General features: G+C 41.0%; 1 protein-coding gene across 2 annotated transcripts in view; it reads right to left on the reverse strand.

The window, feature by feature from the left end:
- Nucleotides 1-24,570, reverse strand: part of XRCC5 (X-ray repair cross complementing 5) — an 88,179-nt gene that overhangs the window by 21,724 nt on the left and 41,885 nt on the right. For both annotated transcript variants that reach the window (XR_012374237.1, XM_025891933.2), the window contains exons 15-16: nt 18,420-18,510; nt 16,625-16,694 (exon numbers count right to left, since the gene is read on the reverse strand). Coding sequence is in view for 1 of the 2 variants with exons in the window: in XM_025891933.2 (XP_025747718.1) it covers nt 16,625-16,694; nt 18,420-18,510 (161 nt within the window). In the remaining variant the exon portion in view is untranslated. The remainder of the gene's footprint in view (nt 1-16,624; nt 16,695-18,419; nt 18,511-24,570) is intronic.

A 24,570-nucleotide genomic window follows, 5' to 3' on the forward strand; every position in this document is an offset into this window, starting at 1 on the left:
TAATTCTGTTGTAATTCAAAAATTCAAATTGTGATTATTCTCAAGCACTGCTCCCTTAAAGTCAACAATGGAGGGGCGCCTGGGTGGCTCAGTTGGTAAAGCGACTGCCTTCGGCTCAGGTCATGATCCCAGGGTCCTGGGATCGAGCCCCGCATCGGGCTCCCTGCTCGGCGGGAAGCCTGCTTCTCCCTCTCCCACTCCCCCTGCTTGTGTTCCCTCTCTCTCTGTCTTTCTCTCTCTCTCTCTGTCAATTAAATAAATAAAATCTTAAAAAAAAAAGTCAACAATGGAAACAAAAAAATTACTTAGCAGTACTCACCGAACATAAAAACAGATGGAGGTTATCTGTTCCAATGATGGCGGACTAACAGCAGCCGTCTTGACAAAGTATCACACTACAATAAAACTACTACTAGGCGCAGGTATCCCAGGATACACTGGCTCTTAAATCACAAGCACCTCTTTAGAGCGGGATTTGGGGGTGAGAAAAAAGAATGGGCATTCTTTGTGGAAGGAACATCATGAGCAAATATAGAGAGGCAGGCAAGCCAATGTTATAAGGGTATTAGCAGGAATACTGTTTGGTCTGAGTACAGAGTTCACAGAGGGGGCCTGTAGAAGATGGGTCTGCAATGGCAGAGAGGGTTGTGGAAAGCCTTGAAATGGGGGACTAATTTTAAAGACATGGGGAGTGATTAAAAAGGGCTGACCCTTAACCAAATCTGTGCTATAAGAAGCTAAGTCTGGGGGCGCCTGGCTGGTTCAGTCAATGGAGCGTGGAACTCTTGATCTCAGGGTTGTAAGTTTGTTGGGTGTAGAGATTACTTAAAAATAAAATTAAAAAAAAAAAAAAAAAAGGAAAGCTAAATCTGTACCAACATATGGGATGAACAAGAAGAACTTTGAGGATAATTAATATAGGATGCTATAACTGTCCAATGGTGAAGTAACGAAAGCTTGAATTAGGATACTGATAGTTAGGATGGAAAGGAAGAGACAGATCCAGAAAATGATGGGAAATTAGGGGAGAATTATAAATGGGTACAAAGTGGTCAGAAATGCTCATCAACAGTCAACTCAAGAAGCAAAACAACAGCAGCATCAAAAAACCCTTCTTTCTGGGGAAAGTCCTATTAGCACCAGGATATCCTCAGGCTATTCCATCACTTGGGATACTTTTCTTTGGGCTTTCCTGTCCAGCCTTTTAATGGTTCAGGTTATGCCAGGCTAGTCTATGAATTCTTCCCCAAATTGGTCACCCACCTGCATCTGCACCCACACTGCCTTGTGTCCTACTGCCTTGGAGTACTATTTGTGCATCTAAGTGGCCCCTTCTACCGGTGCCCTAGACACCACACCTCTCCCCTTCTCAAAGATCTCATCCAGTCTCATGCCTTCAGAGAACATCTCTAGGTGACTTTTCCCAGATTTATATTTAGAACCCAGACCTCTTGCCTGAAGTCCAGACCTGCATAACCAGCTTAGCATGTCTCTGTCCTTTCAGTAAAAACCAATTCCTTCCAGTTGCTCAGGCCAAAAAACTTAGGAGTCATCCCTGACTCATTTCTTTTTCTCACACCTTATATTCAAATAGTCGGTAAAACCTGCCAATTCTTTTAAAGCATGCCAAGAATCTGACCTCTTCTCACTTTCTCTCACTTGCATTACTACAGTAGCCTTCTAACTCATCTGCCTACTTCAAACTTGCCCATTCTCAACATGGTGGCCAGGGCACTTTGGAAACATAAGTCAATTAGATCAACCTCTACTCAGAATTCCTCAGTGGTTTCCCATTTCACTGAGAGTAGAAGCAGGAGGTCTAGGAGGCCCTATGTGATATGTACCCCAGATACCCCCCGATCTCATCTCCTGCTTCTTCCCTTCAGCCACAATGGCTTCCCTGATGCTCCTTAATGAAGTCAAACGCCCTGCTTCAGGAGAACATACTGCTCCATCCGAAACGTTCTCCCCAGAGATACCCACCAGGTTCTCTCCTCCACCTTCCTCAATTCTCTGTTCAAATGACACCCCAAAAGTGAGCCCTCCTTGATCCTCTATAAAATCATAAGCCCATCACACCCCAGCACTCACTATCCCACTATCCTGTTTTAATTTTTTCTCTAGTGCTATCATGACTTGAATACCATTCTCTGAAAATTCATGTCCTTTCTAAAATCTCAGAATATGACCTTATGTGGAAATAGGGCCCTTGCAGATGTAATCAAATTAAGATGAGGTCATAAGAATGGGCCCTAATCTGACTGGTGTCCTTATAAGAAGAGGGAAATTTAGGGCACCTAGGTGGCTCAGTCAGTTAAGCGTCTGCCTTTGGTTCAGGTCATGATCCTGGGGGAGTCTGGGGATTGAGCCCTGTGTCGGGCTCCCTGCTCAGTGGGGAGTCTGCTTCTCCCTCTCCCTCTGCACCTCCCCCGGCTCATGCTCTCTCTCTCCCCCTCATATAAATAAAATCTTAAAAAAAAAAAAAAAAAAGAGGGAAATTTGGACACATACTGTAAGAGAGCTCCCTGTGAAGAGGAAGAGAGACCAGAGTGGTGTGTCTACAAGCTAAGGACCACCAAGGACTGTCAGCTGTCACCACAAGCTAGGAGAGGGGCATGGAACAGACTCCCCTCGGAGTCCTCAGATGGAACCAACCTTCCTGAAACCTCCACTTTGGAATTCTAGTCCATAACTGTGAGGAAATAAACTTCTATAGTTTTAAGGAGGCCCCTCTGTGGTACTTTGTTACAAAACCCTTGGAAACAAACACAAGTCCTTACCACCATTTGACATTTCTTATTTGTTTACTGTCTGTTTCGTTACAGTGACTAGCACATAGTAGGATGCTCCATCATTTGCTAAATGGATGAACGAATGGCCTAAATGTCACTGATTTACTCCTGTAAAACCTCTAAAGAATGAAAATGTCTTTTTGAATTCCCTCAATTTAAACCCACACACTGCATTTTTAGAACTGGTATCACTAAGGGGAATGGATAGTCTAGAACTTTATCACCACACTTCACGTTAGTTTTATAGAGATGGAGATGGCGAAAATAAAGCTCTATGGAAGGGGGAAATACATAGACAAAGGGAAATGGGCTGTGTAAGAGATGTGTGCAGGCATGTGTGGAGAACATACCACTTCTTTTTTTTTTTTAATGGGGGCGAGGGGCAGAGGGAGAGGGAGCATCTTAAGCAGGCTCCATACCCAGGGCTCGAGCTCACAACCCTGAAATCATGACCTCAGCCGAGATCAAGAGTCAGATCCTTAACCAACTGAGTCACCCAGGTGCCCCAAAGATACCATGTCCAACGCTGTCCTATGTGCACACAGTCATCTTTCTGTTGTCACTTACTATGACTTAGCTCCATCCCACTTTGCTGTATGCTCTTTTTTCTTCTCTTAGATCATGTTGATTGATCGCACTGGGAATTGGGGGGGTAGTGGGGGAGTGTTTTCCAAAATGTATTGTCTATGGCTATAACCCCAATTTACCACACCCTAAAATATTAACCATCTTGACTACAACACGGAGCGTTAACAGGGATTAACAGGGTTACTCCTAAGAGGAGACGGTGAGAAAGCAAGATAAAATGTGAGTTTGGGAAGGGACTGGAAAAGATGGGGACAATGAAGGAAGAGACTTCTTTTTCTTAACTTTTATGTACTACTCTATTATTATTTGATTTTTTTCCAATGAGCATGCATTTATTTTTTAATGAGGAGAAGTCTAGGGAGCTAATAAACAGTTGTTTCTATTTCTAGTGAGTCTTAAATGGGTAGATATTTTTCATGGGTTGGCATTTACTGATGGTGAAACTCAGAATATTTCTATTTCATGATCCTTTCTTTTTTATTTTTGGCACCATCTACTTTTTTCTTTCTGTTTATTACTCATATACTTAAAGGGCTGTATTAAAAAGGACCTTCAAATTATTTAATTTTACCCACTGTCCTCAGGAAAGACTACCAATGTGAACTGGATTTGCTACAGGCAAATCTTATCTCTGGTTTATATATTCAACGGCTCCCTCTCATCCTGTACATTTAAAATTTCAATGTATAAGTCTTGTTGGCTTCATTACAGTCCATCTAAGAGTGATTAGAAATGGAGACAATTACAGGATAATCCAACCTTAATTATTCCATATATTTTCTTCTCAATGTATGAGACAAATAATGAATCAAACAAAATAAACCCATGCTTGAGAAATGGCACAAAAGAAGAAACAAATGAAAGGAAGGAATAATGAATCTATAAACTTTCCAAATCTATAAGTACTGACCTTAGACTTATGTACTAAAATACCTATTGTCAGGGCACTTGGGTGGCACAGTTGACTTCTTGGTTTTGTCTCAGGTCTTGATCTCAGGGTTGTGAGACTGAGTCCCGTATTGGGCTCTGTGCTCAGCAGGGAGTCGGCTGGAGATTCTCTCCCTCTCTCTCTCTGCCCCTCCCTCCACTAGTTCTTTCTCCTTTTCTCTCTCTCCCTCTCTAATAAATCTTTTTAAAAAAAATAAAATACCTATTTATCACTAAATTGTAAATTGACTTTCATTACTTACAACTAATCATCTCTGTGCTCCAACAAGTTCCCGAATCTACACAATTTTTCTGTACTGAGTAAGGTGGTCATTCACTAAAGTAAATGAATTCCTCCAATGAATCAGAGGATTATGAAACACAAACATAATCTTGTGATACATGTATCTAAGTTTAAAAAAATTTTTTTAAACTCCAATACCTGAAGACTTATTTAAAATACACTCTATTACCTGAATTGACGTTTTCTTTACCGGTACTCTGCAGAGATTCACTTGCGTCTCCAGATTTTTGTTTAGCTAGGGTCAGGCAAATATTATAAAGGTCTCACCAGTCCACAAGGTCTCAAGAGGAATAACTTTCAATACTCAAAACATCATGGAGAACGACTAGACAGAACATCAACAAGGATATAGATTTGAACAAGCTATCATCTAAACTGACCTGACATTTGCAGAACCTTCGACCTAATGACAGCAGAATACACATTATTTTAAAGGGCATATGGAACATTCGTCAGAACAGAGTATAGGCTAAGCCATGAAACAAGTCTCGATATATTTAGAAGGGTTGAAACCATTCAAAATATGTCTTATGACAGAATGAAGATAAAAATCAACAAAGAAATTTGGGGATCTCCAATATCCGCAAATTGAACACTCTTCTAAATAATCTGAGGGTCAAAGCAGTAATCATGAAAGACATAAGAAAGCATTTGAACCGAATGACAATAAAAACATGATGTATCACAATTTATGGTGTGCAGCTAAAGAACTGGTTAGAGGGAAATGTATAGCTTTCGATGCCTACGTTAGAAAAGAAATGAAGTTTCAAATTAATAATCTAAGCTTCTACTTTAAGAAAAAGAGGACCAAATTAAATCCAAAGTGAGAAGAAAGGGAATAAAGACAAGAGCAGAAATCAATGAAATAAAAACAAAATAATGGAAAAAAATCAATAAAAGCAGAAATCAGGATCTCTATAAGATAAGCAAAACCGTGAAGTTTTACTTAGATTGACCATGAAGCAGAAATGGAAAATCTGACCAAACCTACAATATGTAAAATAACCGAGTATTGAAAGCTTCCTACGAAGAACCCTGGCCTAGGTTTCACTGGCAAATTCTATCAAATATTTAAAAAAGAAATAATATTAATCTTGAAGGGGAAGAAAGAATACTTCTCAACTCATTCTATGAGGCCTGTATTTCCCTGATATCAAAGCCAAAGATGCTGCAAGAAAGGAAAACTATAGAAAGGTATCCTTCATGGACATATATACAAAAATCCTAACAAAGTATCAGCAAAATGAATTCAGGAACATACAAGAAAGAATTATACCTAATATATATATATATATATATATATACACACACACATATATATATATATACATATATATATATATACACACATACACACACACATATACATACCCACTGGAATTTATCCCTGCATGCAAGGCTGGTTTAACAACTGAAAATCAATGAATATAACATAGCATACTAACAGAAGAATCAAACCCACATTATCATTTCTAAATAGAAAATGCATCAAAAAATGCATCTGACAAAATTAAACATGCATTCGTAATAAAAACTCTCAACCAACTAGGAATGAGAAAAGAAAATCTTCAAGTTGATAAAGGGAATCTGAGAAAAACCAGAACATCATACTAACGGTAAAAGACTAAAAGCTTTCACCTTAATCACTCTTACTATTCTATGACTGTTGGATATTCCATCCAGTACAATCATGAAAAAGAGTTTTAAGGTATACAAATTAGAAAAGAAGAAATAAAACTGCCTTTATTTACAGACAATATCATCTTGCATGTAGAAAATTCAGAGTATAGGGGCACCTGGGTGGCTCAGTCAGTTAAGTGTCTGCCTTCGGCTCAGGTAATTATCCCAGGACCCTGGGATCAAGCCCTGTGTCAGGTTCCCTGCTTAGTGGGGGGGTCTGCTTCTCCCTCTCCCTGTGCCACTCCCCTTCCTTGTGTTCTTTCTCTCTCTCTCAAATAAATAAAATCTTAAAAAAATTCTTTTTTTTATTTAAAGATTTTATTTATTTGAGAGAGAGAGAATGAGAGAGAGAGAGCGAGCACATGAGAAGGGGGAGGGTCAGAGGGAGAAACAGACTCCCTGCCGAGCAGGGAGCCTGATGCAGGACTTGATCCCAGGACTCCAGGATCATGACCTGAGCTGAAGGCAGTTGCTTAACCAACTGAGCCACCCAGGTGCCCCTTAAAAAAAATTCTTAAGAAAATTCAGAGTATATAAAAACAATTAGAAGTAATAAACAAGTTTAATAAGTTTGCAGGATATAAGATCAATATACAAAAATCAGTATTTCTATACACTGGCAACAAACAATCCAAAAAATAACTAAAAAATTCCATCCACGATAGCATTAAAAAGAATAAAATACTCACAAAAATTTAACAAAAGAAGTGCAGGACTCGAATACTAAAAACTACAAACACTATGGAGAGAAAGTAAATAAAAGCCTAAATAAATGGAAAAACATCCTATGTTCAGGGGTTAAAAAATTCAATATTGTTAAGATGGAACGCCTCCCTTAATTATTCTATATGCTCAATGCAATCCTTATCAACATCCCAGAGGACGTTTTTCTATAAATTGAAAAGCTGAATCTAAAATTTATATGGAAATGCAAAGGATCTAGATTAGCCAAAACAATTTTAGGAAAAAACAAAATTGAAAGACATATTATAGTATTTCAAAGCTTACTACAAAGCTAAAGTAATTAAAATAATCTATCAATGAAGAAGAGACATAGGTCAATGTAAGCGAATTGAAGGGTGTAGAAATAAACTCTTACACGTATGATCAGTTGTTTTTCAACAAGATACCAAAGCAACTGGATGGGAAATGGATGGTCTTTCCAATAAATGATGCTGGGACAACTGGTTATCCTTTGAAAAACAATGCATCTAGGATACTCACCCTCATAACCATTTACAAAAATCAACTCAATGGATTATAGACCTAAAACTATCAGAAGAAAATCTTTGTGACTTGGCTAGGCAAAGATTTCTTATGTAAGACTGCAAAATGATAATCCATAAAATAAAAACTGATAATCTAGAAAAACAAAATTAAGAACTTTATACTTCAAAAGACACCACTGAAAAGATAAACCACAGACTGTAGAAAATATTTGCAAATCACATATCTGACAAAGGACCTGTATCCAGAATATATACAGAATTCTCCACATCTAGTTAAGACAAATTAAGAAATGGGGAAGAGATTCAGATAGACATTTCACCAAAGAAAAAATATATGAATGGCCAATAACCACCTGAAAAAAGGTCAGCATCATTAGTATTTAAAGAACTGCAAATTAAAACCACAAAGGGATGCCAACACATCGCCACCAGAATAGCTATAACTGAAAAGATACAAGTGCCATCAAAGATATGGGAAAAGTGGAACCGTCATTCACTGCCGGTGAGATGTTAAATGGTAAAACTGCTTTGAAAGGAGTGTAGCTTTTTTTTAAAAAGTTAAACATAAACTTCCCAGCAATTCCACTCTCACCCAAGAAAAACAAAAAAATACAAAGACCTATAATTTTCATGGCATTATTTATAATAGCTAAAAACTGGAAACTATCCAAATATATCCATCAATTGGTGAATGGATAAACATAATGTGGCATAGCCACAAAACAGAGTATTATTCAGCAATAAGAAGAAATCAATTACTCAGGACGCCTGGGTGGCTCGGTCGGTTAAGCCTCTGCCTTTGGCTCAGGTCATGATCCCAGGGTCCTGGGATGGAGCCCCACATCAGGCTTCCTGCTCAGCGGAGAGCCTGCTTCTCCATCTCCCTCTGCCACTGCCCCTGCTTGTCTGCTCTCTCTCTCAAATAATAAAATCTTAAAAAAAATCAATTACTGATACATGCTACAACATAACAAACTTCAAAAACTTTATAAAGCTAAGTAAAAGAAGCCACATGCAAAAGACTGCATAATGAGTGATTCCATTTATGTGAAATTTCCAGAAAAGATAAACCCATAGAAACAGACGTGGTTACTTGGGGTGGTGATAGGAAAAAAGAATGGACTACAAATGGTCAGGCGGACCTTTTTTGGGTGAGAGAAAAGTTTTTAACGGAATTATGGTGATGAGCATATAACTTTATAAATTTACAAAAGATCACTGAGTTGCACATAGAATTAGTGCAGAGACTTGTGGAGATCTACCACAGACAGGATGCTTCCACTATGTTTCCACGATAGAATAACTGCTAAAGCTCAGACAGCGAATTTTATCCTCAGTGCCCCAAGGAAACACTACTAGATTCCAAGGACAAGGGAACTATCAGAAAGATCATGCTCATGAGAAATGGCTCCTGACTCCAACGGCCTACAGTGGCTATCCTGAGTGTTTCAGCTGCATCTCATTACCACTAAAAGACACAAAGATATAAACTACAGGATTTCAGCAGTTTAATCTGACAAAGGAAATGAAAATGGGCCTGTATCAGTCAGCTCAGGCTGCCATAACAAAACACCATGGGCTAAGGAGGCTTCAGCATTAAGAAATTTATTTTCTCACAGTTCTGGAGGCCGGTGCTAATATGGTCAGGTTTTGGTGAGGGCTCTCTTCCTGGCTTGCATTTGTCACCTTCTCACTATATTCTCAGATGGCAGAGAGAAAAGAAACATAGGAAGAGAAAAGAAAAAGCACAAATCTGATGTCTCTTCTTAAAAGGTCACCAATCCCATGATGAGGGCTCCACCCTCATGATCTCATCTGAAACTTATGACCTCAAAAAAAAAAAAAAAAAAAAAAAGGCTGGGGCGCCTGGGTGGCTCAGTCAGTTAAGCGTCTGCCCTCAGCTCAGGTCGTGATCCCAGGGCCCTGGGATCCAGCTCTGCACCAGGCTCCCTGCTCAGCAGGGGAGCCTGCTTTTCCCTCTCCCTCTCCCTCTCCCTCTGCAGCTCCCCCTGCTTGTGCACTCTCTCTCTCTTTCTGTGAAACAAATAAAATCTTAAAAAAAATTGTTTACAAAAAAAGCTAACTATTCTCCGTTGTCCAAAGGCATCCATGCTGACAATATTCTCAAGCCCTACTGAAACTGTGCTCCACATCTGAAAAAAACTCCCTTCCCTTTTCTAGCCTAAAAAACAAGCATGCCATTTTTAAAAGTTTTATGTAGACGTGCCTAACAGACAGGACTAACTGTATCAAATTATACTTGCCACTTCTTTCTGTGTCAGCATATTTTTTGCCTTGGGCTTGCAATTTGAAAGGGGAGGGCCCAAACACTTTTATTGCATTTAAGTGGGACTCCAAGCTGTTTCTAGGCTCCTCTAAACACATTTCAGCTGATTAGTGACTATTTTAACAAAAGCCTAACATCCTTTCCTAAACATCTTAATTGGTTAAGAGCTTCTGTTGTTTGCCACGAGCAGTCACTTTAAGTCATTGATTAAAGCAGTTTGCACATCAGCACAATCTGAAATCAGTTTTCTTCTTCAACCAGCTGGGCTTAGGAAGCAATCTTGAGGACAGCCCAATTCAAGGAGAACCAAGTGCAATGCCCCGCGTGACGATCATGCACCATGCAAGCAAGAGGCGCAGAATTTATAGGAGGTTGAGGGCAAGAGTGGAAGTGCTGTAAGTAAGTACAACTGCTCTCTGCCTCCCAGATCGCGCTCATTAGCACGCAGCGCAAGGGTGAACTCCGACAGCAAACTGGAGAACATACCCTTCCTGGGAAGCACCCGTCACTAATCCGAGTTCCCAGCAGAGCCGCCCGTGAGCACCTGCCTCGAGGCACTGCGGGCCCAGACCATGATGGCACGCCGACGGGTCACTATGTTAAATGCGGCTTCAGACTAGACTGCTCTTCTGGGTGTTCTGACGCGGGGAAAGTGTTCATGTGAGTTCCACATTTTCAGCCAGAGGGAAAAATACCCTTTCCATGTCTAACATAAAAAGGGAAGAAAAAAAAAATCAACCCACTCAGCAGGTTTAAGGCAAGCAACCTCTGCCTGACAGGAGAGAACAAAACGCTGAGAGTGGGAACCCTGCTATGGTAGAGCGCATCTAGACCCCCTCTAACGCTCTCAGGAAGAAATCTTCGTGCTCACTGGGAACATACCCACAGCAAACAGCCTTTTATTTTTATGCTACCAGTCGGCTCTCTTTCTTAACGGATAGCCAGGCTACATTTTACAGAACCATACCCTGTAATTAGACATCTTCTGATCCACAGATTGACAGGAACTTGAAAGAATTTAAAAAGCTGAGTAAGAATGGATAGAAGCCTTTTAGGAGAGTTGATGAAAACCAAAAAGACTTTCAAAGTGGTTATGTGTGTATGACGGTCTTTGCTTCCGGTGTCATGTCTTTTTTCTTTCTTCTCTTTGTCTTCATTTGAAGAATCTCATTTTAATTATTTGGTTGACTAGTTTTATTATATTAAAATATAAACTGCAGGGCAGTGCTGTGCCATTTAATGAAATGTAGGCAACCCATGAAGAAGTGTAAGCCACAAGATCCAGTGTCCTCCACATATTTGCAGTCATCAGTAGAAAGTCAACGACTCCTGGCCTCAGTCCACCCCCAAGAAGATCCATGAGTGAGACACTTAGGGTCAGGGCTACCTAATTACCATGTCAAATCCTAACACACCCTTGTAGTGGGTCTCCCTTACACTTCCAAAGAAACAGATTGCTGTTTCCAACTAAGACTTCTTGTCATCGATAAATGGGACATAAAATAACCCTGACAGTCACGTTCTGTGGTTTAATAATTTAAAACTAAACAAGTCAAAAGGGAATCCAGGAAACAAGTGGCATATTGAATAAAAAATATGAAGTATGGACTAAGCCTCTAGAACCTATAATCATGTGTTTTTTTCTCTCCTGACTAGATGTGTCACTGCTGTTTTGGGAAAGGACTAAGAAAGTGTGTCACACTGCTAAAAAATGACACAACTTTTATAGGGCTGAAGATGTTTACAATTTTAGTTACTGTTTGTATTTACTATCCTTCTTTCAAGACATTCAAGATATCTGACAGAACTTATTTTTCTTAAATTTACCAGCTCTGTGTAAAACAACAGAAAAAGGCCATATTCTTATCTTCCTACGTTTATCTGGAAAGAGCTATGATAAGTTACATAAGCCATACCCAAGATTACATAAACAGGCTCATTAACACACACACACACACACACACACACACACACACACACACACACACACGGGAAATCTCTCCTAGGTCTCAATTCTTGGGGATCCACACTTCAGGGCTTGCCTCATGGCAGAGAGTCATATAATGCATGTAAGTAAGCTACTGTGCACCTGGGACAGTGTCATCCCATTCAGAAATGGAACTGAAAAAAATGTCTATTTGGCTTTGATGAATGATGTAATTTTATCATGAACTGTTACCACGTTCCATCCTGTGTTGGTAAATTTTAAGAAACACCCTTTAAAACTGAAGGAATATTGTTTGATAATCAATGAGAATGAGGTAGATGGGAGAACAAAGGCAAAAAGGCTTGAGGATGAAAAGTGGTCCAAACAAAGTGAGACAAAACAGATACAAGAAAAGAAAGGCCTCAGAGCGAGAAAATAAAGTGATCACCATCTAATCAGATGGGTATGTGCACACTCCTGCTCCCTGTACTTAAATCTAATGGTAAACGTCCATACCATTCCTGCGTAGGATGGGTCTTCTTGACAGGTTTGTTTTTTAAACCAACCATGCTCCTGTGAACTCAACCGGGTGGAATGGAGCTCCACCACCCTAATTTGGAAGCCTAATACAGAACCTACAGTCTTTCTTTTTTTTTTTAAGTGAGATTTTTTTTTAAGATTTTATTGATTTGAGAGCAAGCGAGAGAGCATGAACGAGGGGAGGGGCAGAGGGAGAAGCAGACTCCCCCCCTGAGTAGGGAGCCCTAGGGGGGGGCTCGATCCCAGGACCCCGGGATCATGACCTGAGCCCAAGGCAGACACTTAACCAACTAAGCCAACCAGGCGCCCCCAGAACTTACAATCTAAGTGGCAAAACAAGGTCCAGAGAACAAAGTTACATTCCATTCTTTCTGACTCATAAGGTCCTCAGAGAACCTGTTTTTGAGACACCAGGTACATCCAAGCTACTTGACATAATATCTCATACTTAGTGGGAACATCTCAATTTAGACTTATCTTGATCACAGGAATTATTTAGAGGGTTGAAATAATGTGGCTTTTCTCCTCCTCTATTTTGCTGTCTTTTGACCATTTTAGCATTCTTCCTAAGTAAAAGCAGGGAAGGGGCAAGGATTTTGAAATCCATGGTGTTCCTCCAACAGCTGGTGGAGGAGGGTGTTCACATAAAGGGATAACCTGGATTCAAGGAGTCTCTGAGAACGCTGTGGACTCAGGTCCTTCCAATAACCCACGATTGCAGAGAACAGGTATCACGGAGGAAGGCGCTGATGCACTTATGAATGCCGTGTGAGAGAAACAAGTCTACTTTCACCACTGAGAAACATTATGCATACGGCTGTGGTCAAGAATTTTTCTCTTGTAAAACTGCAGTTGACAGAATGGTGGGGTGGGTAGGGAGGGCGAAGGAAAGGGATCAGAAAAAGAGGAGCACCTGAGAATCAAAGACAGCTTACAGAAGCATCAGCAGCCAGAAATAACACGTTCCCGGGGTTCAGTGTCATCTCCTCTATGCCAGTAAGCTTCGGACAAGAAATATCCCTCACACTGAAAACCAGAATGTAAGAAAATGTGTAGATGCCTACTGAAGACTGCTAGTGTCAAGGGGGTAGGATCGCAAAACTCTCCGTATGACTATACTATTAAGCCAGATGGAAAGAAATTATACCCATATTTTAGTTTATAATAATAGGTGAATGGGTCAATGCCTAAGGGTAAAACAATCTTACCGTCTATTACTGATCATGCTTTTGGCAACTGAATTTAAAAAGCAGATCTACTGGAGAAAAGAGAAGAGCTTCTCCCTCCCCTGCCCTAGGCACAGATCCCGGGAGGGACAGAGGAGAGCAATACCAGAAAGGTAGCTTCAAGTTTGGAGGATAACTTTGGGCTTCAGGGAAAGTGAGTCTTCACTCACAAAGGGCCTTAGTAGAGATGCCTATACAGAACACAGCTAGGAAAAGTAATGAACAAACAAAATTGCTGGAGCTTGAAGCAAGGAAAGGAAGGATGAAAGGGAAGCCAGGTTAGGACCATGAAACAGAATTGGTTGCTCACAGGTGGGCAGTCCCATTTTCCCACAGCCCTGCAGAAAGTCCGCCTTTGTGAGGTCACTGCAGAGCTCTGAATGACCCAGTCCTAGATGGAGGAACAGAGGGATCCCACCATCACACCACCAGCAGCACACCAGGGCTCAGTCACATTGAACATAAAAGGATGGTCTACTCCTCAGAAGTCCAACCTACAGGCACAAGGGTTGAAAATACATGACCTTATTATGTCTGAACAACAACAAACTTGTGTAGGGAAAGAGGGCATTAGGAATCAGGAGAAACAGTCGGTTAAGTAGAAAAATCCAGTATTTGAAAAAGAGAAGGATTTTGAATCCCTGTGTGATTTGGGGAGAAGTTCATCTCTCCTAGTCATACAGTTTTTCCCATAAAATGGGGAGAATGCTACCTATTGTAACTTATATGCCATGTAGGGGTCACCTGCCCTTGTTACTTTCACAAGACTACTTCCAATCCCCAGGTTTCATGGCCTGGGGAAACACTGTTTTCTGGAGATGTGAGCCAATTCTTAAGAATTTACTCTCTCATGGGGCCCTTCAGACTCTGGTCTCCTGTGCTCTCAGGTCCTTTCTCTGCTCTGCCTGAAGTAATTCCAGACCCAAAACTCTTTGTCTCTTCACCAGTTTCCCCAGATAGAGCTCTCAAACCAAGGAATCCAGAATTTTATTGACAGTGAATATTGGCAGTTATGAGTTGGGAACACACTGCTGAACACTGTGTCCTTATATAAATTCATTCACTCCCTCTCTTTTCTACTCAGCCCTTCCTTTCCTGAACTAGCTCCCGTTTTTCTACTTCTACGATGTCAGTAGAGTCCCTCTTCTCTGAACCCTAACTGGCCAACCACCAGGCTGGAGACAGGCTCAGCCTACACCTTAGGCAGTTACCAAAATATTTTCCCAATTAAAAAACAAAAAAAATTATTTTTCTCAGAAAATTCTGGCACCAACTGTTAAAGCTCTACTGTCTTCTCCACTTGCTCACATGACTGCAAGATTGCTATGTGGGATAACTGAGACAAAGAATGTAAGAGCTCAGCATATGCTATTACATACAGAATATGCTAGCACAGTGACTTGAACATAGCAGACACTACTGCCTGCCTTTACATTCGTGATCGTGCCAGAGTTAGTCCCTGAAGAGACCACACCTATACCAGCCAGAAAGACTAGTCACTTCCAAAGGGAGGACCTCTGCCTTTGGCCGAGGTAATCGACAACATATAATCAAAAGCTAAGAAGGCCTCCATCTTTTTTCAAAAACATGGTAATCATGACAGGCAACGGCTGGCTGACTTGCCACAGTAATGTCTCTGCATTCTCCCAAAAACAGTCACAATATGCAGCCAAGCAGAGAACAGGACAGGCAGGAATGCTGTGAAAGCTTCCTTTGATCACCCCCATACACGCAGGAGAGAAATTCCGAAGTACTGTTTCCACCAATCCTTCTGGAAAGCTGTCGCTTTAATTTCAGATCTCCTTCATCTATTTACATGTAGTTTTGTTTTGTGTTAAACTCAAGAGCTTTTCTCCTGTATGGCAGTTCTTAACAGGGCAAAAAGCTCTTTCCCCACCTCAAAACACAAAACATATACAGATTATCATAGTAACGAAGCTTGTCTTCCTCCGGAAATTCTCATGGGCTGGCCTTCGGTGTTCCTGCCAACAGGACTGGTCCAGGAGACCGTATGCTCTGGGGCTCAGCTGGTCACGACTGCCTTTGGGCAATAGCACAACAAGCCCAGGCGTTTTGCTAGGATTCTCAGACTCTCAAGAAGTAACCTACAGGCAGGCACTGCAGACGATCAAAGTAGAAACTGTACGGTTTCCTAGACATTTAGGAGTCATTTCTCCCCCTAAAATGCCAAGAAGTTGGGAGAGAAGTTTTGTGCACACGTTCACATAAACACACGGACAGGCCTGACCCTGGATGGCAATAGTGAACACAATGTTCTCGTATGCACAAATCTGCAGGATTAGAACTGCCAGCCACCTCTCCTTAAAGAGTAAACAGGAAGTTGAACACAATCAAGTGAATGAATGTTGGTCCCAGATCCTCTGTCCATTCCAGGAAACTTCAAATATTAGCCCAAGCCTAAATGGAATTCTAGGTTATAATTCATAAAAAGAAAATGTGAGAATGTAGTCAATTTCAGAAAGATCAAATCTAGGGGCAGCAGGACGGTGTTCTGGGACTTGTGTAAAGAGGCTCAAACCCTTAGGCCTAGAACAAGAATTATGGGTCACTGAAAAGAGGAAGACATGACACAAAAATGTTTTATTCCAGGGGCACCTGGGGGAGCTCAGTCATTTAAGCATCAGACTCTTGATTTCGGCTCAGGTCATGATCTCAGGGTTGTGGGTTCAAGCCCCGCATTGAGCTCTGTGCTCAGCTCAGGGTCCGTTTGTCCCTCTCCCTCCGCTCCTCCCCCTGCTTTCATGTGCTCTCGAAAAGTATTTTTTTTAAATGTTTTATTCCAAGCTCACTCACAAGACCCCAAAGAACTTCAGTGAAGTGGAACCAAGAGCTCTAAGGTTCCGGCTTACAGTTTTCTTAAGAAAAAGACCTACAAATTAGCTCTTTTCCTACTTGGGCAGACCTGTGCTGAGTTTACCCTCATGTGCTCAGAGTGTTGCTCTGAGGAGCTCACCAGTAACACACAATCACAAAGGTCCACGAGGAAGGAAACCTGCTGTATAAGGATACCAACAAAAGGCTACACTTCTTAATCTAGATTATAAATCCATTACTCTAATTATCTATCTTCCCTTAAATGCAGAGGCAACAGCATAGCACTCACCTTCCTCAAAGGTGGCTTTCTTCTGCCTCACTAGAACACGGAAGTCTTCAGCAGGATTCACACTTCCAACCTAGAATGCACACACAGACAATGAACCCACAGATCACTTCTCTTTTTGGCAGCACCCCGGCAATACGAGATGGCTTAATGTAGTAAATGCGCTCTTATAAAATAAAACCAAAGACAAAGAGAAGGTCCTTTCTATTCATTTCCATTTCCAGGGTTGTGTTAAAAGCAAGCAGATTCCTGCAGCCAAAAAGCTGCCGTCTGTACTTTCACTTACCTCTCTTTCTGGAAGCTGACTTCTTTCCAGAGAGGTCAGAAGTATTACAACCCAAGTCACCAGTCAGCTCAGCCAGAAGGCTTTATGTGTCACAGTGCTGGTACATCCAGACATCCAACAAGTTAGGAAGGGGAGAATTCTGCAGTGTGGGGTCCGTTCAGAATATATTTGCCCCACTGCAGATGACATGAGAAATAACTGCCTTGATACTTGGTTTGCTGAACTGCCCTTTTGTGGGGACTGCTTAGGTCTTTCTGGCATTGAAGTTTTGGTAGAACACGCAAACATGTCCAGCTGCACATGTCCCCCCCAAAATAAAAGCAGATATTGTGTAAAGATTTTCCATAGTGCTAGGTATGAAAGATTCAAAGATAAAACTCTGCCACACCATATGGCACTTCCTAATCATACGTAGGTCTTTAATCTTCCACTCCCAACCTAGAGGTAGCTGGGTGGCTCAGTCAGTTAAGCATCCGACTCTTGATTTTGGCTCAGGTCATGTTCTCTGGGTCGTGAGATTGAGCCCCGTGTCGGGCTCCGCACTGGACATGGAGCCTGTTTAAGATCCTCTCTCTCCTTCTCTCTCCCTCTCATCCTCTCCACCCCTCCCTTTCTTAAAAAAAAAAGAAAAAAAAAATCTTCCAGTCCCAACCTCAACAAGCCCTAAGTATCACTCAGCTCACTGGGGAGAAGACAACGGGCTTCTATTACAGCTGGTAAACTCTGGTACAAAATGTACTAAAGTTTCCAGTTTGCTCTGGGATAGCAGTCAGAAAAGCTCTCAGAACAAATAAGGTCATGATCTTTTTTCCTTTATTATAAAACACTGAAATAAAAATCCAAATCATTTTCAGGTGTTCAGTTTTCCTGAGAGCATTCTTTTTTAAGGTTGGAAAAAAGGCATTCCCTAATGCTAACTATCCTTCCTAGTGCATTTGGCTAGTAAGGGACAATTTTTAAGATTCACCGATTCAAAATAATGCCACTTAACAGAAGACAATATATTCAAGTTCCAAAACCTTCTCATTAAATAAAGAAGATCTCAAGTGTTAAAAGACACTTGGTTTGGGAAAATGTTAAACTTGTGAAGCCTGTTCCGAAGTTATGTATTAGAAAAGAAATAGAGGAGTCATGCTCTTAAATTTTACAAATTCGGAAACTAAGACTCCTATCATCAACCTCCACTTATCCCATCATTTTAACTAAACAGAAAGCTGCAAAGTAAAGCCAACCAAGAAATCTCTAACAAAAGTATTACCTAAGTTATTCCATGTACTGCATATTATACCATGCTCTACGCACATGTGTCAAGGAGATTCTGTAGGTAATTCCCTGACAATAAAGGAAGAAGTGTGGGAAGGATGTACATGGTTCATATATTAGAAGCACCAGAGAAAGTGAATTATTAAAGGACTAACAAAAATTGATGCATTCCCGCACCCCCTCCCCCGACCCCACCCAAGTCCCAACCTTCCAGGAAGGCGGGAAACACCCTGGGAAAGTACTGCTTACACTGGTGACACTTCCTTCAGCCAGGCTGATACTAAAGCAGGCCTCCCCTTCCTCAGTCTTCAGTTTTTTAGAGGTGGGACCCTCTTCATGGCTGGAAAAGAAATAAATGGATTTTTTCTCTTAAAACAGAATACACAATACAAAAACCAGACTTGGTTGACCCATGAAGTATACGTTTATTTTTCAAGTGTCAAAAATAAACAGCCACACTTAGTCCTTTCCTTGTTGACGAAGAGCCTCCCCCCCCCCCCCGCAGTCCTAGAATTCCCGAAGGCCTGAGGGAGCTGCCCTGGCTCTGCCTCACAGCGCCAGAGAAGTCATAATCAGCAGCCGCATCACAGAGCCCCCTCCAAAGATGAAACTGCAAGCAAAGGTAAAGGAAACCTGGCATTTCAGGAAGAGACCCATTTACCCCTCAGATACCATTTGCTAGTTTCTGTCTCAGAATTGATAGCTATTAGCTTTCCATGACATGGGTGACCTTTGGGTCTAATACCCTATCTTCTCCATCGTATATGTGAGAGCTTTATAAGCTTCTGCTCACAGCTGTCAAAACTTACTAGACAATCCTTAATTAAATATGCAAGACCTTGTTCTTAGAAGTCCTTAAACTATAAAAAAAAAACCACTTTCCAAAAAAGCTTTTTAATATGTTCTTTTATAAACCTAATTCTGTTTTGGGCAATATGCTAACAGTCCAACAGCATCTGTGTAGTAAGGGAAAGATGGTTCCAAAGGACTGTATCAAACATCTTATCTCAAAAAAAACAAACAAACAAACAAAACAAAAGTAAAAAAAAACATCTTATCTCAAGTAACATGCTGGCTTCAACAGCCTGCTTTAAAGTCAAGAGGAGGACAAATTAATTGCAAAGGAGAAGAAAAACAGATCCAAAGACTGTTGGATAATCTCCCTGAAGCTGCTGAACACAGAGATAGAATTTTTCTCCCAGACAAATAATCTGGGCCAAAGCAGCGGTCAAGAAATGGCTGAATGAGAAAAGTTAGTAACCAAGATCCAGTATCTCTAAACCTGATATGTTTTTGTTCAAAAGCCCAACCTTCAGAGCATGAGCCTTGAAGAAGAGGTTATCCTAAAAACAAAGAAAAATGAGGCATAAGCTGGCTTATTCAATGATATTTCAATAAAGAATCTCTTACCATGAGATAAAAGGGCTGAAGTAATTATTATAGCCTCACAAACATGAATTAAAACTTTTATTACCTGACATCTTTTCTTTCAACACTTGCCTTTTTCCCTTTGAGAAGGAAAGAGAAGTAGAAGACAGAAGGATAGAGACCAGGAAACATGAAAAGGGGTGAGTCATCCAGAGCTCTTCAAGTAGAAAAAGAAATAACCACACAAAGCCTTGATGGCAAAAACAGGAAAAATGCACAAGCCCAAGGGAGCATGAAATTCCATCAGAATTGGAGTCCTTTTAAAAGAGTCACAGCCATCTCAGTGAACCTTTGTCAGTTCTTCCCAAGAGACAGACAATGTAGTACTCCTAGATTCAAGTCTCACTTTTTCCACTGACTAACCCTGAACCCTTACGTCTTCTTAAAGGTATTGACTGATATCTTAATTTTTGTATATCTAGAGTTTAAAATCTAGTAAATGACTCCCCTCGCTGGTCTTCAGTTTGCTCCTCAGAAAAATACTATGATGAAAGCACCATGAGCATATCACTACTCATCTACGGTCTTCCAAAAATGCAAATCACCTCATATAGTGCTGTTAAGAAGCATTAAACATATAAAGCGCTATGCTTAGTTCTGTGAGAACACAAGGTTGAATCGCATGAAGAATTTCTTACACCCTCCAAAATATGATTCTAGGGAAGGAAGGACAAAGAGACACATATATCAATCCTCCAAGACTGGACAGGTAAAGGTAATAAGCAGAAAGTAGTGAAAATTTGAGTATGGTTAATGTTCTCAAGACTGAACCATTTAATAGCATTATTAGGAATTTTACATATATTAAACTAATAATGTCTCTCTCTAGTGGGAAAGGGCAATGACTCTCATCCCAAAATTATCTGAAGAAGCTGAGCTCTGGAAGATAGAAATTATCCATGCAAGACCCTAGCAGACATACAAATGTCAACAGCTGCTGCATTTGGATGTCAATAATTTATTGTTCTTTCTCATTTTCTTATTGTCTTTTATAAATATGTATATATTTTGTAATTCATCTATTTGGCCAAACTTTTACCTAATAACTTACTATATGCTGGCCACTACACTAGGCTCTAGATTCCAAATGTATAAAAAGTAATACACAACCAACACTTTCAGGAAATTCACCAAACAAAAGAGATAAATATATAAACAAGCGATTAACAAACTACTGTGGTAAACAGCATGTCCCTCTAAGAGGATAGCCAGTAGCTGTACTGGGCTGGGGCATGAGAGGCAGACTGGGAAGTAGTGAGAAAGGGGGATGGAAAATACAGTAGCCCCCCCTTATCCATGGTTTTTGCTTTACAGTTTTCAGTTACCCGTGGTCAACTGCAGTCTGAAAGCAGATGATTCTCTTTATGACTTAGGGTCAGAAGGTCAACAGTAGCCTCACATTACGTCACGATGCCTACGTCATTCCCCTCACTTCATCTCATCACGTAGGCATTTTAACATCTCACATCATCACAAGAAGGGTGAGTAGAGTACAAGACACTTTGAGAGAAGGACCACATTCACAGAACTTTTATTACAGTATATTATTATAACTGCTCTATTACTGTTGTTAATCTCTTACTGTGCCTAAGTTATAACTTAAACTTTATCACAGTTATGTAATGTATATATAGAAAAAAACAGCATGGATAGGGTTCAGTACTATCCATGGTTTCTGCCGGGGGTCTTGAAACACATTCCCCATGGGAAATGGGGGGACTACTGTATCTAAGTCATGGACACCGAAAGTGTGAGGAAAAAAAGTGGATCTCTAGGGAGCTGGATTATGAATAGGTACTTCTTTCTGCTTGTCTAGGTTTTCTTTTTAGGTTTCTCTTTTTTCTCTAGGTTTGATCTTAAGCCAATGCTAACGGAAAGCCACTAAAGCAAAGGTTTTTAATCAGGTGTCCAAGGATAGTGACAAGGAATTTGTGAACCACCCGAAATTATATGCAAAATTTGGTATGGTAGGTCATTTTCCTGGGGAGAGGGTTCACAGTTGTCGTTTTGTTTTTTATTAACATATAATGTATTATTTGTTTCAGGGGTACTGGTCTGTGATTCATCAGTCTTACATAATACATAGCGCTCACCACAACACATACCCTCCCCAATGTCCATCACCCAGCAGCGCCCTCCCTCCCACCCCCTCCACTCCAGCAGAGGGTTCGCAGTTTTTATCAGATTACTGAAAGGGTCCACCATATGTACACACAAAGATTAAGAATCACTGCCATGATGTGATCGGATTTGTTTAAAAAAAAAAAATCTCTCAGGTAGCAAATGCACGGTAGATTGGAAACAGGTAAGACCTGAAAGGGAAATCATTTAAGGGGTTATCTCAGTAAAGCAGGCCAAACTGAGGACTATAGAAGAGCAATGGCAGTGGGAAATGCTAATAAGAGCTAACTTTTTTTTAAACATTAACCATGGGCTAATCACTACACCAAGCATATTTAAAATACCTCAGTTAGCTGGGTGATGGACATTGGGGAGGGTATGTGCTATGGTGAGCGCTGTGAATTGTGTAAGACTGTTGAATCATAGATCTGTACCTCTGAAACAAATAATACATTATATGTTAATAAAAAAAAAAGTCAGTTAAACTTCACAACCACCTTATGAGTTAGCTATCATTATTGACCTTTTACAAATGAAGAAACCAAGGTTCAAAAGGGCCTGACCTTGTCTAAAGCACACAGTTAGTAAGGGGGTGCACAATGAATTCTGTAAGCCACTCTCCCGAAGGGCCTCTGAAAGGTACATATTTGTTACCGCAAATAGCGCAGAGCAACTTGTCAATTTTAACTACCATTGAAGTGAAATGCTTCGACTTGGATCCAACTCTACTTGACTGCAATGCAAAATCAATGCTATTAGCCACTACACTAACCTGAAGCAAAGGAGGGGGTTTGATGTAAAGCTAACGCAACTTGGTAAACCAATCAGACATGGAAAGTAAAGGAAAGGTATTGGCTCCCTGGAAATTAAGTGTCATTCACTAAAACACAGAATAACAGCATGAAGAGGGTTTGAAGGGAGCATGGCAGGAGACAGAGATGATAAAGTCATTTCTGGACATACTGAACTTGAGGGGTCTATAGACACTTCAGATGTCCAGAGCACAGGATCGAAGCATATTAGAATAGACAGATATTCAGTAGTTTTTGAAGACCTGTATGTGAAATAATAAAAGGTCCTGAGACATGCATTGCTGAGGCAATATGGCATAATGGTTGGGAAGGCAAGCTCTGGAGTCAGACTGGGTGTAAACCCTTTCTCCAACACTTAACCCCCTGTGATCTTGGGCAAGTTTCTTAGCTTCTCGAAGCCTCAGCGTCCTCAGCTTTAAGAGCGAGTTAACAAAAGAATCTACTTCCCAGAACGGCCAAGATGGTCCACATGGGTAAGGCATGTTTACAGCGCACACACCTGTGTCCAATACATGTCAGCTCTTTCTGAGAAGGAGTCCTACAGGACAGAACAACAACACTTAAGACGGGGGGTCAGGGGGTGTGGGGGGTAATAGTATATTTTTGGACTACATTGTCAGAGGCATCTAAGAGGAAACTGCAAAGGTTTAGAAAGAAAAATCTGGAGAAGCTAAAGTTAAGGAAGATATAGGAGTCCCAAGGGGGAAAATAATTGACAATGTCAAGTGCTACAAGGAGGTCAGGAAAGGAAAGGACCGCCAGGCTGAAGGAAATTTCCCAGTTAGTGTCTTATGGAAGACGGGTTGCAGGGAAGTGGTGGGGGCTGGGAAAAGCAGCAGTGTGGACTTTTCTTCCAATAAGCCTACCTTATGGAAGGAAAGAAGATGGTAACAGGCAGCAATCCAAGGGAGAAAGCTGAGGGCATGACTGTATTTTGATTTGGAGGAAAGAGATACAATGCCAACGTGGAGGCAAAGGAGCTGGTCAGGAGGGAGAAGATGAAAATACAGAAAGTGGGAAGAAATTATTAGTGGACAGAGGTATCAGATGAGACAAAAGATGGCATCCCAGGACACAGGTGAAAGGATGGACTTTGGACAGGATGAGGTACCCCCTTCCACTGAGACCCCAAAGAAGGAAGTTGGGGCTCCTGGGTGGCTCAGTCAGTTAGGCGTCTGCCTTCGACTCAGGTCATGATCCCGGCGTCCTGGGATCAAGCCCCACACTGGGCTCCCTGCTTGGTGGGTAGTCTGCTTCTCCCTCTCCCTCTGCCCCTTCCCCCCACTTGTGCGCACACTCGCTCTCTCAAATTAATAAATAAAATCTAAAAAAAAAAAAGAAAAAAGGAAATAAGTAAGTGAAGGCAGATGCAGAACAGTACTGTTCCTATATTTTTAGAGGAAATGGGCCACAATACTGACGCATTCCCACCTACGGGCCTCTACCTTCCCTATGACACCACTATCACCATTGGAGTCATCTTGAATATGCCAGGGACACTACAAAGATTTAGTAAATCATTTCCTCACTGCTTACTATGTGTCAGGCACTGCACTGGGTTCTAGACATGCAACAGTCATTAGTATATATTACTCAATGAACCCTCATGACAACTCCATGAGAGCTATTCCTAGTAACCCTATTTACCCAGGAGGAAACTGAGGCTTAAGGTGGATAAGCAGCTTGTGCCTAAGGTTACACTGCAGAGCAAGGGGACCAACTCACATTGTTGGACTCTGGAGTCTGAGGTCTATACCAGTAACCAGGTGAGGCTGGTCGCTGAAGGTAAGTGGGGAGGATCTTAGGGGACTTGAAAAGAGGAGGAAAGTTTAGATTATATCTGCACAGGGACAAAAAGAAATCAAGATCACATATGAGTTAGCTGCCCAAACAAGATTAGACCTCCAATGTCCTAATTCTCGTGTTGAAGTTCCCTGTCCAAGAGACATTATTGTTTCAAGGGTGTGCAGCAACACTGAGGGAAGCAATGCTTTTACATGGTAGGGGTCATAGTACATTTTTGGACTATATTGTCAAAT

The sequence above is a fragment of the Callorhinus ursinus genome, unplaced genomic scaffold (assembly GCF_003265705.2).
Source record: "Callorhinus ursinus isolate GAN/ISIS: 27379988/994484 unplaced genomic scaffold, GSC_fseal_2.0 scaffold2, whole genome shotgun sequence".
NCBI lineage: Eukaryota > Metazoa > Chordata > Mammalia > Carnivora > Otariidae > Callorhinus > Callorhinus ursinus.